This window comes from Poecile atricapillus, chromosome 6, assembly GCF_030490865.1.
Source record: "Poecile atricapillus isolate bPoeAtr1 chromosome 6, bPoeAtr1.hap1, whole genome shotgun sequence".
NCBI lineage: Eukaryota > Metazoa > Chordata > Aves > Passeriformes > Paridae > Poecile > Poecile atricapillus.
In genome coordinates, this window is record NC_081254.1 from 8,231,294 (window position 1) to 8,245,038 (window position 13,745).

At 40.0% G+C, this 13,745-nt stretch overlaps 1 protein-coding gene across 6 annotated transcripts in view; it reads left to right on the forward strand.

Moving 5' to 3' along the window:
• Window positions 1–13,735, forward strand: part of JMJD1C (jumonji domain containing 1C) — a 175,351-nt gene extending 161,616 nt beyond the window's left edge. For all 6 annotated transcript variants that reach the window (XM_058842033.1, XM_058842034.1, XM_058842035.1 and 3 more), the window contains 9 exons: window positions 270–548; window positions 903–1,071; window positions 1,466–1,556; window positions 1,664–1,794; window positions 2,884–3,006; window positions 4,037–4,176; window positions 6,398–6,574; window positions 12,349–12,480; window positions 12,835–13,735. In XM_058842033.1, coding sequence (XP_058698016.1) covers window positions 270–548; window positions 903–1,071; window positions 1,466–1,556; window positions 1,664–1,794; window positions 2,884–3,006; window positions 4,037–4,176; window positions 6,398–6,574; window positions 12,349–12,480; window positions 12,835–12,924 — 1,332 coding nt within the window. In that variant the 3' untranslated portion in view covers window positions 12,925–13,735. The remainder of the gene's footprint in view (window positions 1–269; window positions 549–902; window positions 1,072–1,465; window positions 1,557–1,663; window positions 1,795–2,883; window positions 3,007–4,036; window positions 4,177–6,397; window positions 6,575–12,348; window positions 12,481–12,834) is intronic.
• The last annotated feature ends 10 nt before the right edge of the window (window positions 13,736–13,745 follow it).

Sequence of the window (13,745 nt, forward strand, 5' to 3'; positions counted from 1 at the left end):
AGTATTTACAGGATGCACAGTTTTTCTCTTAAGATTTGAAAATCTCTATCAATCTGTTCTAGCATGTTACAGTTAGAGCAGTCTTACAGGTGTATTGCTTTAAATACTCATGCATAATTAAAACTTCATATGCACACACACATATTAATGTTTTATTTGGTTTTGTATATGGTGATAATAGATACAACATCAGAAATGTTATTCTCTTTCAAAAGGAATTGCATTAAGTTGCTTTTATATTGTTTAAGCATATACTTGTTATCTAACAGAGTGGCAAGAGTGGAAGGACTATGCCAAACATTCTTGATGACATAATTGCTTCAGTAGTAGAAAACAAGATTCCACCAAATAGAGCACCAAAGATAAATATAAAATCTGAAATAAAAGACGAGCCAAAAGATGATAAAAAACCTATTCAGGATGACTGCAGTAAACAGTACAGTGATATCCAGTATTCGTGGATCTGTGATAAGCATGTTCTGTGGCTCAGAGATCATAAAAACAGCAACAACTGGAAGCTCTTCAAAGAATGCTGGAAACAAGGAAGGGTAGGTATTGAGCAGGTTGGTTGGCAAAGTGACATTGGAATGAGCTCTGGGGAGTTGTGTATTGAAGGACAGAAATGCCTAACTCCATGTTTGAAACTGGGGGCAAAGAAAGGTTGTCAGGTATAGCCCACAGATGAACCTTCTGTAGTTAAACTTGAGTTTAATGATAAATAAGACACTTCTGTTGCGGAGTTTCAGATTCCAAAAAGAGGTGACGCCTTTTGATATGAGTGCTGAAGGCCAAGGTCTTCCATTTGTGTTCCAGACACATTTGTATGCCAGTTCAGTTAATTTTTCCACCTGAGAAAGGATAAGTACTGATTTTAAAAAACTATTTTATTTTATTCTTTACAGCCTGTTTTAGTATCCGGTATGCATAAAAAAATGAATTTCAGCCTGTGGAAAGCAGAGTCAATCAGTCTGGATTTTGGAAACCAGCAAGCTGATATCTTGAATTGCAAGGACAGTATAATTTCAAACACCAATGTCAAGGAGTTTTGGGATGGTTTTGAAGATGTTTCAAGTAGGTTCCTTAAAATTTATTATGGTATTGATTCTGAACATGATCAGTGTTAGAAACTGCAGTTAAAAATTATCATTATGGATCTTGAGGCTTTGAAGAAACTTTAAAAAGAAACTTCTAGGTAATCTGTTTCCAGAGAATGTGATGGAAAGTTGCATTTTTTATTTCTGCAGAATTAAGGATGTGCTATTATACTAGCTAGGTCTGACTAAGAAGCTAGACAAATGTCCTTCTTACTTAACTATTTGAGTTTGGTTAGTATCATTCTTGAAATCAGCTGTCTCCTGTTTATGCATGAAATTTTGATTCTTGGCAAGTTTAATGTTTATCTTTTCATTTAATAAAGTAAAATGCCCACAGTATATTAGTTTTTAGTTATTTCTGTTACTTACAGAACGTCAGAAAGTAAAAAATGGAGAAACAGCTCTACTAAAACTGAAAGACTGGCCTTCTGGTGAAGATTTCAAGGCCATGATGCCAGCAAGGTATTTTGAGTTTAATATTATACGTTCTTAAGTCAGTATTTTTCTATTTTCTCTCTCTACATAATGGCACAAATTCAATTATATTATTTTTTTCTTTTGACCTCCAGATATGAGGACTTATTAAAAAGTTTACCCTTGCCTGAATATTGTAGTCCAGAAGGAAAACTAAACTTGGCTTCTCATCTGCCAGGATTTTTTGTCCGTCCAGATTTGGGACCCAGACTATGCAGTGCATATGGTGAGTTTGCCCTGCAAGTGCAGCAGTTACCTCTTCCCTTAAACTTGTAGAATATCACACATTACAATGCTTGATAGAAAGCTGAGCTTTCTTGAAGGATAATTGTTCACTGATTGTAGGGGAAATACTGACTGACTTAGGTGTTTAACAGTACGTGCACCTGGGCCATGAGAATCTCATTGCTTCTCCATTCCTTTCCATCTTTTCTTATGCTGTTACAGTCTTCTGAAGCATATAAATGGTTAATTGCTTCTACACAGTGATAGATATGTGACAAAATACTTCATGAGATATTATTGTGTTCATAATTTTGGTCATAAATGAATCTCATCATATTTCTCATAATTTTTTTTGTGTGCTTTACACTCAAAAACCTGTTTAGAAAAGGTTGATTCCCTCAGACACTTCCTGTCTGCTCCTTCTTTTGCAAAGAATTTTGTTCAATTCTGTTTTACAAATTACCATAATAGGACAAGAAATAAGTAGTAATTTGTGACACAGTGGCTTTGGTTTTAAAAGTTCTCCAGATATCCTGTGAAAGAAGCATATTAACAATAGTGGTAATGGCATGGGTCTGAGAACTGTGTCATTAATGCTACTCTGAGGTAATACTGCTCTATGGTGTAGTGTTCCAGAATGTCCTTTTTGACTTAAGAATATTCGTTTCCACTTCTTAAAACTAAAATTAATTTTCCTCCTTGGGTGTTATTTTGATTAAGAACTCTATTACAGCCAGACATAAAAGTGACAGATCTGATAACTTTGTGTATTTATCGTACTTGTACTCTGCCCTGAACAACCTGAAGGGCTGAAGAAGAATGGAACATAGTGGTCAGGAAATGTCTCTGACTATTCTGCTGAAACATTTTGTTCTGACTCAAATGCTGTGTAGGGACAAGTACCTGGGCTAAGGAAGAATCTCAAGGACTCTGGTAACAAAGCAATGTTTCCTTGTTTAGCAGGTGAACCAAAAATGTTTTTGTCTATCTCAGTGATACCAAGTATACTTCAGAAATTTCTTCTCTGTTGTTGCATGTTCTGATTTGAATATGCAATACAAACAAATCTTAATTTTATCTTGTCACATAGGTGTGGCTGCTACTAAAGACCATGACATAGGAACCACAAATCTCCATATTGAAGTTTCTGATGTCGTTAACATCCTTGTTTATGTTGGCATAGCCAGAGGAAATGGAGTACTTTCCAAATCAGGTAACGTGAAGCTCACTCACTGTAAGAGGTGTAGATGGACTGAACGTTCTGCCCTTCTAACATTGACATTGTTCTTCGGAAGGCAGCGAAAGTTATCTGTAAGAACTTGCTTACAGCTGGGAGGTTGTTTGTTTCAAGGCTTTGCACACACATTAGTTCTATACAAAATACACTGCAGTGCATGAATTATGAAAAGATACTTCAGACTCTTTCCACTTTTTTTGCCATTATGTATGTTTGATGCACCATTCCTGTGCTGAGACTGGCATAGCTGATGGAAGTGCAGGGTGAAGGATTTTCTCTGGAAGCTGTGCTGGTTCTAGCAGTTATGTCAGGATGTTGTATTAGCCAAACCTTCTATTTATGCTGCTTGTTCTAGATACGTTGTGCTTACTCTATTGAATTTGGGCTGTAATGTAATTTTTCAGTACTGGAGAGGTTAGATTGGTGTATGTTAGTCGTCTCTGTGAAGGTTATTGCTTATGTGAAACAGTCTTTAAATCACTGAAATAGTTTTGTTTCTTTGCTCTTTTTCTTTTGTCCTCTTATTCCATAATCAGTAAATGTAGATTTTGGGTGTGACTAATAGAGCTGCAGTAAGGCTTGTCTTTCATTTGCTTTGTTTTCACTTGTGTATACACTGAATTAATAGCAGCAAATTTGAGCATCCTGGGAGAGCTCTGGCTGCAACAACAGCATGCTAAGCACTGTTTGTGCTGACTGCAGGAAAACACTAATTCATTTTTTCATTTTTTGGTACCAGCCCTGCTTGTTTATTTCAGGTAGGAGATTGTGTTCTGTTGAATTCAGGAAATGTGAAAAAGTTTAAAAATTAAACGTATTTTTAAGATATCCATTGCATTCATGTTCTAGTAACAAGTTACTGAACAGAAGGATCACCTGGTGGCTTCTGTTGTATTCAGCAAACTTTTATCTGCTCAGTCTCATACAAGAAATTTGAAAAGAAGGTATTTAGTTTCAATGTTTTTTCTCCTTCTCACATTAAAAGAATATCTTTGTTGAACCTTAGGAGTTTTGAAGAAGTTGGAAGAAGAGGATTTGGATGATCTTTTAAGGAAGCGGTTGAAAGATTCAAGTGAATTACCTGGTGCTTTATGGCACATTTATGCTGGCAAAGATGCTGACAAGATCCGAGAGTTTCTTCAAAAGGTTAGATTTATTACACATAATTTATAAATATAATCTAAGTAATTGACAAATCCAAGGGGGCTGGCAAAAAGCACAAACTCCATCTCGATGTTAGAGAAAATTCATTCTTTTATAGTACATAAAATAAATTAGACTTGACCTGCTGCATCACCAACAAATAAAATATGTAACGTGTGTTCACTTTGTAAGAGTGACAGGTAGTCTGTAACTGGAGGCTCAGGAGGGCATGGAAATCTACTCTTGCCTTGCTCTAATACAAAAAATAATTTGTGGGATGATGTTTTTCTGTCACTGATCCATTATTGTATTATTGCTGCTGAACTTTTTGTGAATTTTCCCATGCCAGATCCCCTGACCTCACCACCCAGTGGCCACCAATCTTTCCCAGGACTCTGTCACATCAGTCAGCGCAAGGAATGTGGCTGGGCTCTTGGTGAAGGTGGAAGCAGTGGGATAACGTCCCCAAGGTGGCAAACTTACCTGGCTGTGTTGCAGAACATCCTTCAGTGGCATGTGATCAATAGGTTAGAGCCACATCAGAACCTTTCAGGTTATTACCTAGGATGAGTATCCGTCAATGCATTAAATGTAGGGATACCATCTTGGAAGCAGTTTTCTGTGCCTTGTCTTTAGCACATTTTTGTGTTCTGGAAGGTGGCCTTGATAGATGACACAGAAATACCAAAGTATCACTGAAGTGATTGCTCAAGTCGATGTCTTTACTGTCTTCTTCTTTGAGGAGAGATCAGATGAGTTTTAACTGGCTGCAGCAAAGGGGTCCATAAACAAACTTGAGGCCAAAGGCTCTGCTGTGAGCAGGAAAAGCCTAAGAAATTTAGCAGTGAATATTCCCTTGGACAATAAAGCAGTGTTTCTTTACCAGGGCAGCTGTCCTCCAGTGACTCAAACATTTGCTCTTTGGCTGCCTGAACTATGGGGGAAAATGAGAACTGGTAAATAAAACGAAGCTAATTCAAGGAGATTACGAATTGTACAGCAGGACTTTTTTGTTCATTCAAAAAGTAGATGCTTATAAATTAGGTGGTGGCTTTTCAGTTAAAAGAAGAGTTATGAATGAAGTCACAGATGCAAAAGAATAGATGGACATAGGGAGTGTTCAGCATTTCCTCTCTCAGAGCACTTATGAAACTATTGTGAATAGCTGTGAAACTATTTGAGCAGCAGGTTTAAAACAGAAGCATTTAGGATGCTGTGTAAAGAACTTTGTCATATGCTACCACAGTTTGCTCTGGTATCCCAAATGAGTTGTGTAGCCTTGTATTTTAGGAGTGGTGGTATTTGGGAGATATTGAATTGGAGATTAATTGATGGGTAAGCATTGGGACTGCTTTGCTGCTGGCAAGATAAAATCTCAGTATCTTGTTAGAAGGGTGATAATATTCAAGGAGAGTTTCAAGGTCTGCATCACATAATTACATTTATTTAATAAATAAAAACAAAAGAATTCTATGTTTTTAGTGGCATACTTGTTTCATGACTCATGACAGTTGCATTAGGTCTGTGTTCTTTATATGGAATTACTTTTTTCTTTTAGTGACTAGGATTGATTGAGTAGCAGTTGATTAAGAGTAGTATTTGTTCCCCTGTGGCTCACTTGATGAGAAATGCTTGTGCAATTCCATTTACCAGTCTCAGGAAATATTTTTATGTGTTCATCATTTTTTCTGAATACCTTCATAGGATGGTATGAAAGCAGCTTCTTATCCCAGCATGGCTGAAGTTGGAAGGGGCCCCTTGAGGTCTCTCTGTCCAGTCCTGTGCTCAAGCAGAGTCACCACTAGTTTCCCAGGACTACAACCCTTGGCTTTATTGGCTGTTTTTTTTTCCTGAGCTAAGGTAGTGATGTTGTGTGTCTGTGTCAAAATTGAAGAAGTTAGTAAGCCCGAGAATTGGCAGTATAGGAACTCCTGAGCTCAGATTTTATTTTCTGGATGAAAGAAGTCACACAGAGAGCATGTTGCTTATTAATTGATTATTGTGCCAAGTTATTTAAACCTCTGCATTTTGGAGTGAGAGCGCTGCAGATGTATTCAGTTCAGTGAGACTTCTCAGATCCTTCAGGGTCTGTCACTAGCTGGAGTTCTTGTTTGGGTATTGGGAACTGAATGGTGTTGATTGGCGAGGTGGGTATACGTAAAATTAATCAGCAAAACGTTTGATTCTTTTGGAAGTTATTTGGCATCTTTTCTGTACTTAACAGATAGCAAAGGAGCAAGGCCTAGAAGTTTTACCGGAGCATGATCCAATCCGTGATCAGAGTTGGTATGTGAACAAAAAACTTCGCCAAAGACTTTTTGAAGAATATGGAGTAAAAACCTGCACAGTTATTCAGTTCCTTGGTGATGCTATTATTCTACCAGCAGGAGCACTTCATCAGGTAATGTACCTTAGGTTAAAGCCATACAGGATTAAATAGCACATTTGCTGTAAAATAACTTTTTTCCAAAGATAGGGATACATCTCAATTACATTTTATTTTTTTATTAGTATCTATTAGCATGTAGGAATGTAAAATAAGGTAAATCTGCTGGTGTAGTGTGGAGGCTCTGGAGCCAAAGGCAGTGATGGTGTGGAAGGAGGTCTCTAAGGTGTAAAGTTAAAGCATAAAAGGAAGGTTTTCCCCCATATAAAAGTAGAAGGAAAAAGCTTTTCGCATAATTCTTTGCACCACCAGTTCTCTGTACCCCAGTTATATGTACCCAGTTGGCCTGTGGGCTGTCCCTTCCCTTTTTTTACCTTCTGTGTCTGTTCCTTAGAAAGTTCTCCCTTCCCTGTTTCCCCACTGGCCCCAGTTTGCTGCAATCCTCTGCCCCTGTTATCCCATTGGCTCTCCCTCTCCATGACCCCGCCTATGCACTTTACCCTGTTCCTATTGAACTCTGACCCTCGGAGCCACCCCCTCAAACCCATATATATCCCTGCACCCTGCACTGGTCCCTGTCTTTGTTGCTGGACCACTTCAGTGTGTGGCTGCAATAAACCCCACTGGAATTCCATACAGTGACCCTTCCTAGCTCTCCGTGGCGTGCTTATGAGTGTGTGCATGGTGGGAGTGTGATTGTAGCCTGCCCAGACTCCTTCCTCTCTGGATGTGCTTTTGGGAAGGTATGACCATCTCCACCCAATGCTACAGTGTTTGAATTGTTTGAATACCTTCATTGAATGACTTAAGTCATTAATTTGGCATTCATTAAATTGAATGCCTTAAGTATTAGTTCCTTTTTTGCTTTACAATTACAAATGAACAAACCATTATTAACTGTTGTTTTCCACTTTCCATTTCTGTAGCAAATTTCTAAACAGAGTCTAGTTATGGCAGAGTCAGGTTACTAATTTTTTTCTTCTAAGCCAGAAGTTAACCTAATCAAGGAGGGGCAGCAAGAGCAGCTTGAGCAGGTAAAAACATATGGACATCAGGTGTCACTGTTTTTGTCTTTAGCCATAGAAGACTTATAGTGGATGTTCTGGTGTTTCTGTAAGAGATATTTGGTTGTTTTCCCATGCCACATTTAAGTTCCTTTTAAATACAGAAGGTATATCAATCACTAGGAGTCATCATTGCCTTTCCAGCAGCTTTTCTTACTATGAGAAGGAGTGATACCACCTTTGCAGGAGCTGAGCAGATCTAATCTATTCCCTAGCTGGGTAAGAAAAGTATCCTCAGTGGGGCATTCTGGAGAAACAGGATGAATTTATATTAGTCAGCTTCAGTTGACCCCTGGCACAAAGGGTTTGTTACTGCCTTTAGGCCTTTTTTTTCCCTCACAAAAACTCTGGTGCACCTTGGTGAAAAGAGGAAGAAAGCTCAGTTGTTTAGGTGAGGTTCTTTGGGCCATTATAGATTTCTTTCTTTCCTGCTTCAGCAGGAAATGGCTTGCTGTCTTGCCAGCTGTCAAGCACCGCTAATGAGGTCGCTGACTGTCAAGGAATGAGGAGCAACCGCACCCTGCAGTTGTGTTGAAGATCAATCATTGATCTCCCTGTGGGTTCGAGTGAGGCCAAGCCTTTCTGAAGAAGGTGCTGTTTAGTTTCCAATCTGCAGATCAGCTTCCAGCTGTGGCAGAGGGGAAGCAATGCATCACCATGTTGCTGTGGCCAGGACAGTGGGGTTTTCTCTGAAAAATTGACTGGGGTGCAGTAATAATAAGTTCTGTCCATCCATGCTCTGTCTGTTGGTGAGGCAGTAGAAGCAACTGGTGCCTTATCTGGACTAGGCTTCTCCTCATCTCACTGAGTTTCTGGGTGGGTTTGATGTGGTGGTACATAGCTCTGCATGGTCTATGTGCATTTGTTTTCTGGCACAGGAAAGAAAAAAGCCCAGACAGCCACAAATAGACCTTGGTGACCCAAACCTAGGAGGGTGTAGGTTGCCTTCCCACATACAATGACTCGGGACTTGGTGGTGTTTCACAAATGTGGAGGAACATCTGACATTGCTGGTGTTCTTGGCTCTTGTTAGTCTAAAGAGGTTAGCACTCCTAGAGTCATGTACTGCATCCTCCAGCAGCCTTACTCTGATGTCATGAAACAAGAGAAATATATCCCAGATAGAAGAGTGGAAAGGGAAACCAGGGGAAATATCAAATGTACTCAGAAATCCGTTCTGTATAACATGTGCCGTTACATAAAGGCATACAGAATATAAAACATGAAGTAGTGGGACTGTTCCAGGCTTCCCTGTATTTCATATGATTAAGGACCAAAACTAAGACCACTCTTATCTTTATCACCTTGGCTTTAAACTGCAGATTGTGTTTGAAGTGGTAATGTTCTAGCTTCTGGCGCTAAGGAGTTAATAACATGGTGTTTTTAAACCTTAGTGGGTGAAGCTGAGAACCTTTTCATCTTGAGTTAGAAGTTCCTGTGAATCTGCCACGTAGGAGGAAATAAAAGCAGCGTGTTCTTTCATGTGTGTGCATAGTGCTCTCTCTGTACAGAGGCGTAAATACTGACCTTAAGGATCACCAGCAACACTTCAGAGATACAAAGCACATTTAAAAACTGAAAAATAAGTCTGCACAAGAATACATATCATGTTAAGTTTACACATTAAGTGTTTCAGGTTTACATGCACATGTTGAACCTTTTAATTATTAAATCTGGGTGAGAGTTGATGCTAAATTAGGTGGCAAATTAACATTTTTATTTGCTCATGAGTAATGTTGCGGAACAGAAGAAATCAGACTGAAGGCTGGAGCTAGGGAGCCTGGCTGCCTGTGGTTACTGTGTAAGTGTAGTTCTGATACTTCCATTCTGGAGCCAGTTAGGATTGTTGGCACACTGCTGCTTTTGACATGCTCATCTAGAATTTACTGCCCTAATCTGGAGGAGGTTGTGTGTATTTCTTCTGTATATTGTTTTTCCATCTTCCCCAGTTTGATGGTTTCATGTCTTGCTTTTAAAGTAACTTCTTCTTAGCATTTCATGGCAGCATATAGCATTCCTTTTGCTTCCCAGCTTTCTCCCCCTCTCTGTGTACTTGCAGACAGCAGTCACATCCTTCTTGTGATGACTGCAGCAGGCAAAGTCAGACTGTTCCTGGGTAGGATGGGAGGGACAGGCTGTCCTGTGAGCTGTAAGGGGCAGGGCAGCCTTGTCAGTTCCTCTTGTAGAGGGAATTGTTCTCTCAGGAGGAGAATCCAGAAATAGGTACAGGTTTGGACCAGTGACCTCTGCAGATGCTTCCCTGAATGCTCTGTGAGGGGCATCTCCTTTCTTCTTGGCTGTACAGGTTGGGAGCTCAGCCGTGTTCTTATCTTGCTAATGGCTGGGCCTTGTTCCCTCTGTGGCACCTGTGACAGGGAGCCCCTGAGCTCTCCTTGGAACTTTCTCAGCTAAAAAAGGGTCTTGGTACTGTTCTTTTGAAAGATTTACTCTTTCTACTGCTCCACTGTGGGTTATGCTGTATCACAGACATCTCTAGGGATGGCCTCCCTGGTTTTAACTTGGTTGCTCCAAATTGGTAAAATATTTTAACTAAAAATTAAAAGCTAGAAATACTGGAGTCAGTGATTGAAATGTGGAAGTTATTATAATGTTGTTTTTTATAGGGGCATTATCTTGATTTAACAGCAGAATTATATATTGTAAAATAACATACTTGGAGGTAATATGACCTCCTGGCAGTGTTTCAATAAGGATTGTAGGATAAGGGTCTGGGCTTTGCATATGCAGAGCTCTCTCAGAGCTCAGCCTTGCAGGAAGTGGCTGATACTGCGGCCATCAGGATGGCTGGGTGGCCCTTTCTTCCCTGCCCATTTACCTTTCCCTGTCCCAGCCGAAGTCTGAGGCTTTTCCAGCACTGCAGCTGCCTTCTGGGCCCTGCTGGAAAAAGTCTGCTCTGTGTGGGCTCGGTGTGAAGCTGTTCTCAGTTCAGCTGGAAGTGGCACAGTCGTGGGAGTGCTGCACTCCTCGTCCCACAAACCCCAGGGGAATTGTTGCTAAACGTTTTTATGTGTGTGTCACTGCATCAGCTTGTGATATAAATATTATAAATAGAACTGCTTGGAGGCTGTCAGCAGGGCATTCCCATGCTAAGTACTGGGCCAGCCAGGTAAAATCTGTCCCTGCAAACTTTCACACAGGGACAGAAAGGGAGGGAAAAGAAGGTTTAAGGCACAGCATAATTAAAGGTCTGAGGGAAGCAAATGTTTCCTATTCTGCCATGGAGGGATATCGAGTAAGTAAAATCTTTTCTTAGTGAGGAGAAAGTGAATGAGTGCTGTGAGATTTGCATTGTCTGGCAAGGAAAACATTGGCAGGTAGAGACTTGAAAGAGGTGGTAAGTCTGTGAAGGAGGAGAGGGGGGTGGAGCTGCCAGCTGCACAATGCAGAGGAGCCTCATCTCAAGCTGTAGGAAATTCCGTGGTGGAAACCTTATGGTGGCACTTCTGCAGCTGCTGCCTCACCCCTGGATTTCTGCAAATTGTGTGGCATCAACAAAACCTCATGTCCAGAATTACTTCTGTTTTGATTAATTCTCAGGAGGGACCAGGACTGCTTTCTTCCTGATGATGAGCCATCAAAAACCCTGTGTGCTACATGACTGCTGGGTGTAACCTGCTGGGATTTCAGCTGTAGGTGGGGGGAGCTGCTGTGTAAAATCAGACTTGGGCAGAGGTTTTGAAGACCTCTGACATTGAAAAGTAATTTTTTAAGTAAGTCCTGTGTCCTCAACTGTGTAGACCCCGTGGTTTATTTGAATGTTAGGTACCATAATGGAGATTTTAGAGTATGCCTTTAGAAACTCTGGATTTCTAGATTTCACTTTAAAATGCACAGATCTCCATTTATCCTTAGCAGGGTGGGATGGGGTGTTTGCTGGGATGGCTGAGGTTCTGCCTCCCCACCCCCAGGTTTTAGGAATTAAAATTGACGTTACACAGCTTCTGTGAGGAGCTGTTGGATTTTGGGGTAGAAAGGGTTTTGACATGCTGAATTACAAATTGCAGTGTAGTTTGTAAGGGTTTAGGGGTGAAAACGCAAATGTTTCTGAAGGGTGTGAACTGGAGTTAGTAGTTGGGTCACAGTGAGGAAGCAATTCCTTTGCCCTGTCCTCCAGGTATGACCTGGGTAGTAGGAGATGGTGTCCGTTCCTCAGTAGTTATCTCATGCCAGTAAGAAGAAATGTTCAGAGAAAGAATGTTCCCCCTACTTCTCAGCCTCCCCCTTTCTGTGTTCATGATTGTTTCTTTCAAGTATTTCCACTGGCAGTTCCTTTTCTGTGAATGTGATAGCTTCCAGCAGGTATGTGTGTGGCCAGAGGAACCAAGTCCTTCAGGGCAGGGCTGCTCCCAAGTGGGGGTCAACAGATCCAGTGCCTGCACAGAGCTGGGGAGGCTGTGGTGGCAGCAGCAGTGCCCATGCAGCTGCTGAAAGGAAGAACAACACATCAGAGTGAAAATAATGCCAGAGCTGACTGCAGGAAGTGCCGGTGCACAGGCAGCTGTGCAGTGTTCAAAGTGTGCCTTTTGGCAGAAGCCAACTTAGATAGTCAAACACATAAGACCAATGTAATTGCTCTCTACCCATAAAGATCCCCGTTAGTCTGATAAAGCTGTTATTAAGGGATATCAAGACCCACTCTTTTCTCAGGTACCTCTGCCAAAGAATAACCCCAAATACTAATTATCAGTCTCTTCTTTTGGATAGGTGCAAAATTTTCACAGCTGCGTTCAAGTAACGGAAGACTTTGTGTCTCCAGAACATCTTGTACAGTCATTTCGTTTAACACAGGAGCTGAGGCTGTCAAAGGAAGAAATCAATTACGATGATAAATTGCAGGTAGGAAATAAATGCTGCTCTGGAAGCAGCTAGGAAGGCAGGGCGTGCTCAGGCTTATTGAAATGCCAAGCAGTGCGTGGAGTTACTTCCTTGCTGCTGTTCACACAGAATAACAATGAGCAGCAGCATGAATACCAGGGCTCTAAATGACTCTCCCTTGAGCTGCTTATTTTATTTCACATTACATTTTACATTTTAAAATATATTTTAAAATATGTAAAAAGCTGTTGCTTTTGCACGGGCTTGATGAAGCCTTTCTTTTTTTTCCATCCACTAAGCTTTGAGCTTAGTCCTAATCTTTGCAGAGTTCCTCAGGTCGTAGGCCTTAATAAAATCTGTTCCATGTTGTTGCAGGTTAAAAATATCTTGTATCATGCAGTTAAAGAAATGGTGAGAGCTTTGAAGATTCACGAAGATGAAATGGAAGATATGGATGAGAACTGAGCACACTCTGCTTTTTAGAGGCAGCATCACCTCAGAGGTTATCTCACCTGATCTATGAACAAGTATACACAATTTAAGCTTCACAAACCATCAGTGCCAAGAAAACAGTCATCATGTTTTCTTGTTAGTGACACTGCGACAGTAAGAGCTTGATATCACAGCCACTGTGATTCCATGTTCCACTTGCAAACAGTTGAGCGGCATTCTGCTGTCTGTATTATAATGTACATGAAGTTTATGAAATGTCAAAGATTTAAGATGATGTATTTATTTTTGGAAAAAACTACAAAATTCTATGCTATATTGTTGATCAGATGTAAATGTGACTTGTACAGTTTGCTAAAATAATTCAGATCTTTTTCACTACATTGAGACAGTTACTGTGACAGTAGGACACAAACACCAGCTATTGCCTGCATTTGGGATCTTGCTGAGTCCGCACAGCAGTCATGTCATAATCTGAAAATTACTGCCAAATAATTGTAAACTTTGTAAAATATAAAGTATATAAAGTAGATATTAAATACAAACACTTCAGTATTTTATTGAAGCTATTCAGTGTACAATTAAACGTTTTCAAAAGGTGTAATTTATTTAAAAATTGTCTCATTTTGGTAAAATTTATGTGAACTTTTAAAGCTTAAATATTAAACTTAATATGCTATGTAAATATATACATATATACATTCAATGATGTATTTTTTTAAAACATTGGCTTGCTTTAATTTGTTAAAAGTGCAAGTGTTACACATGCTTTGTACATTGAAGTTGAAAAGGATTTTACATTTTCCATTAAAATGACTTTGTCAGATGTGGTGGTG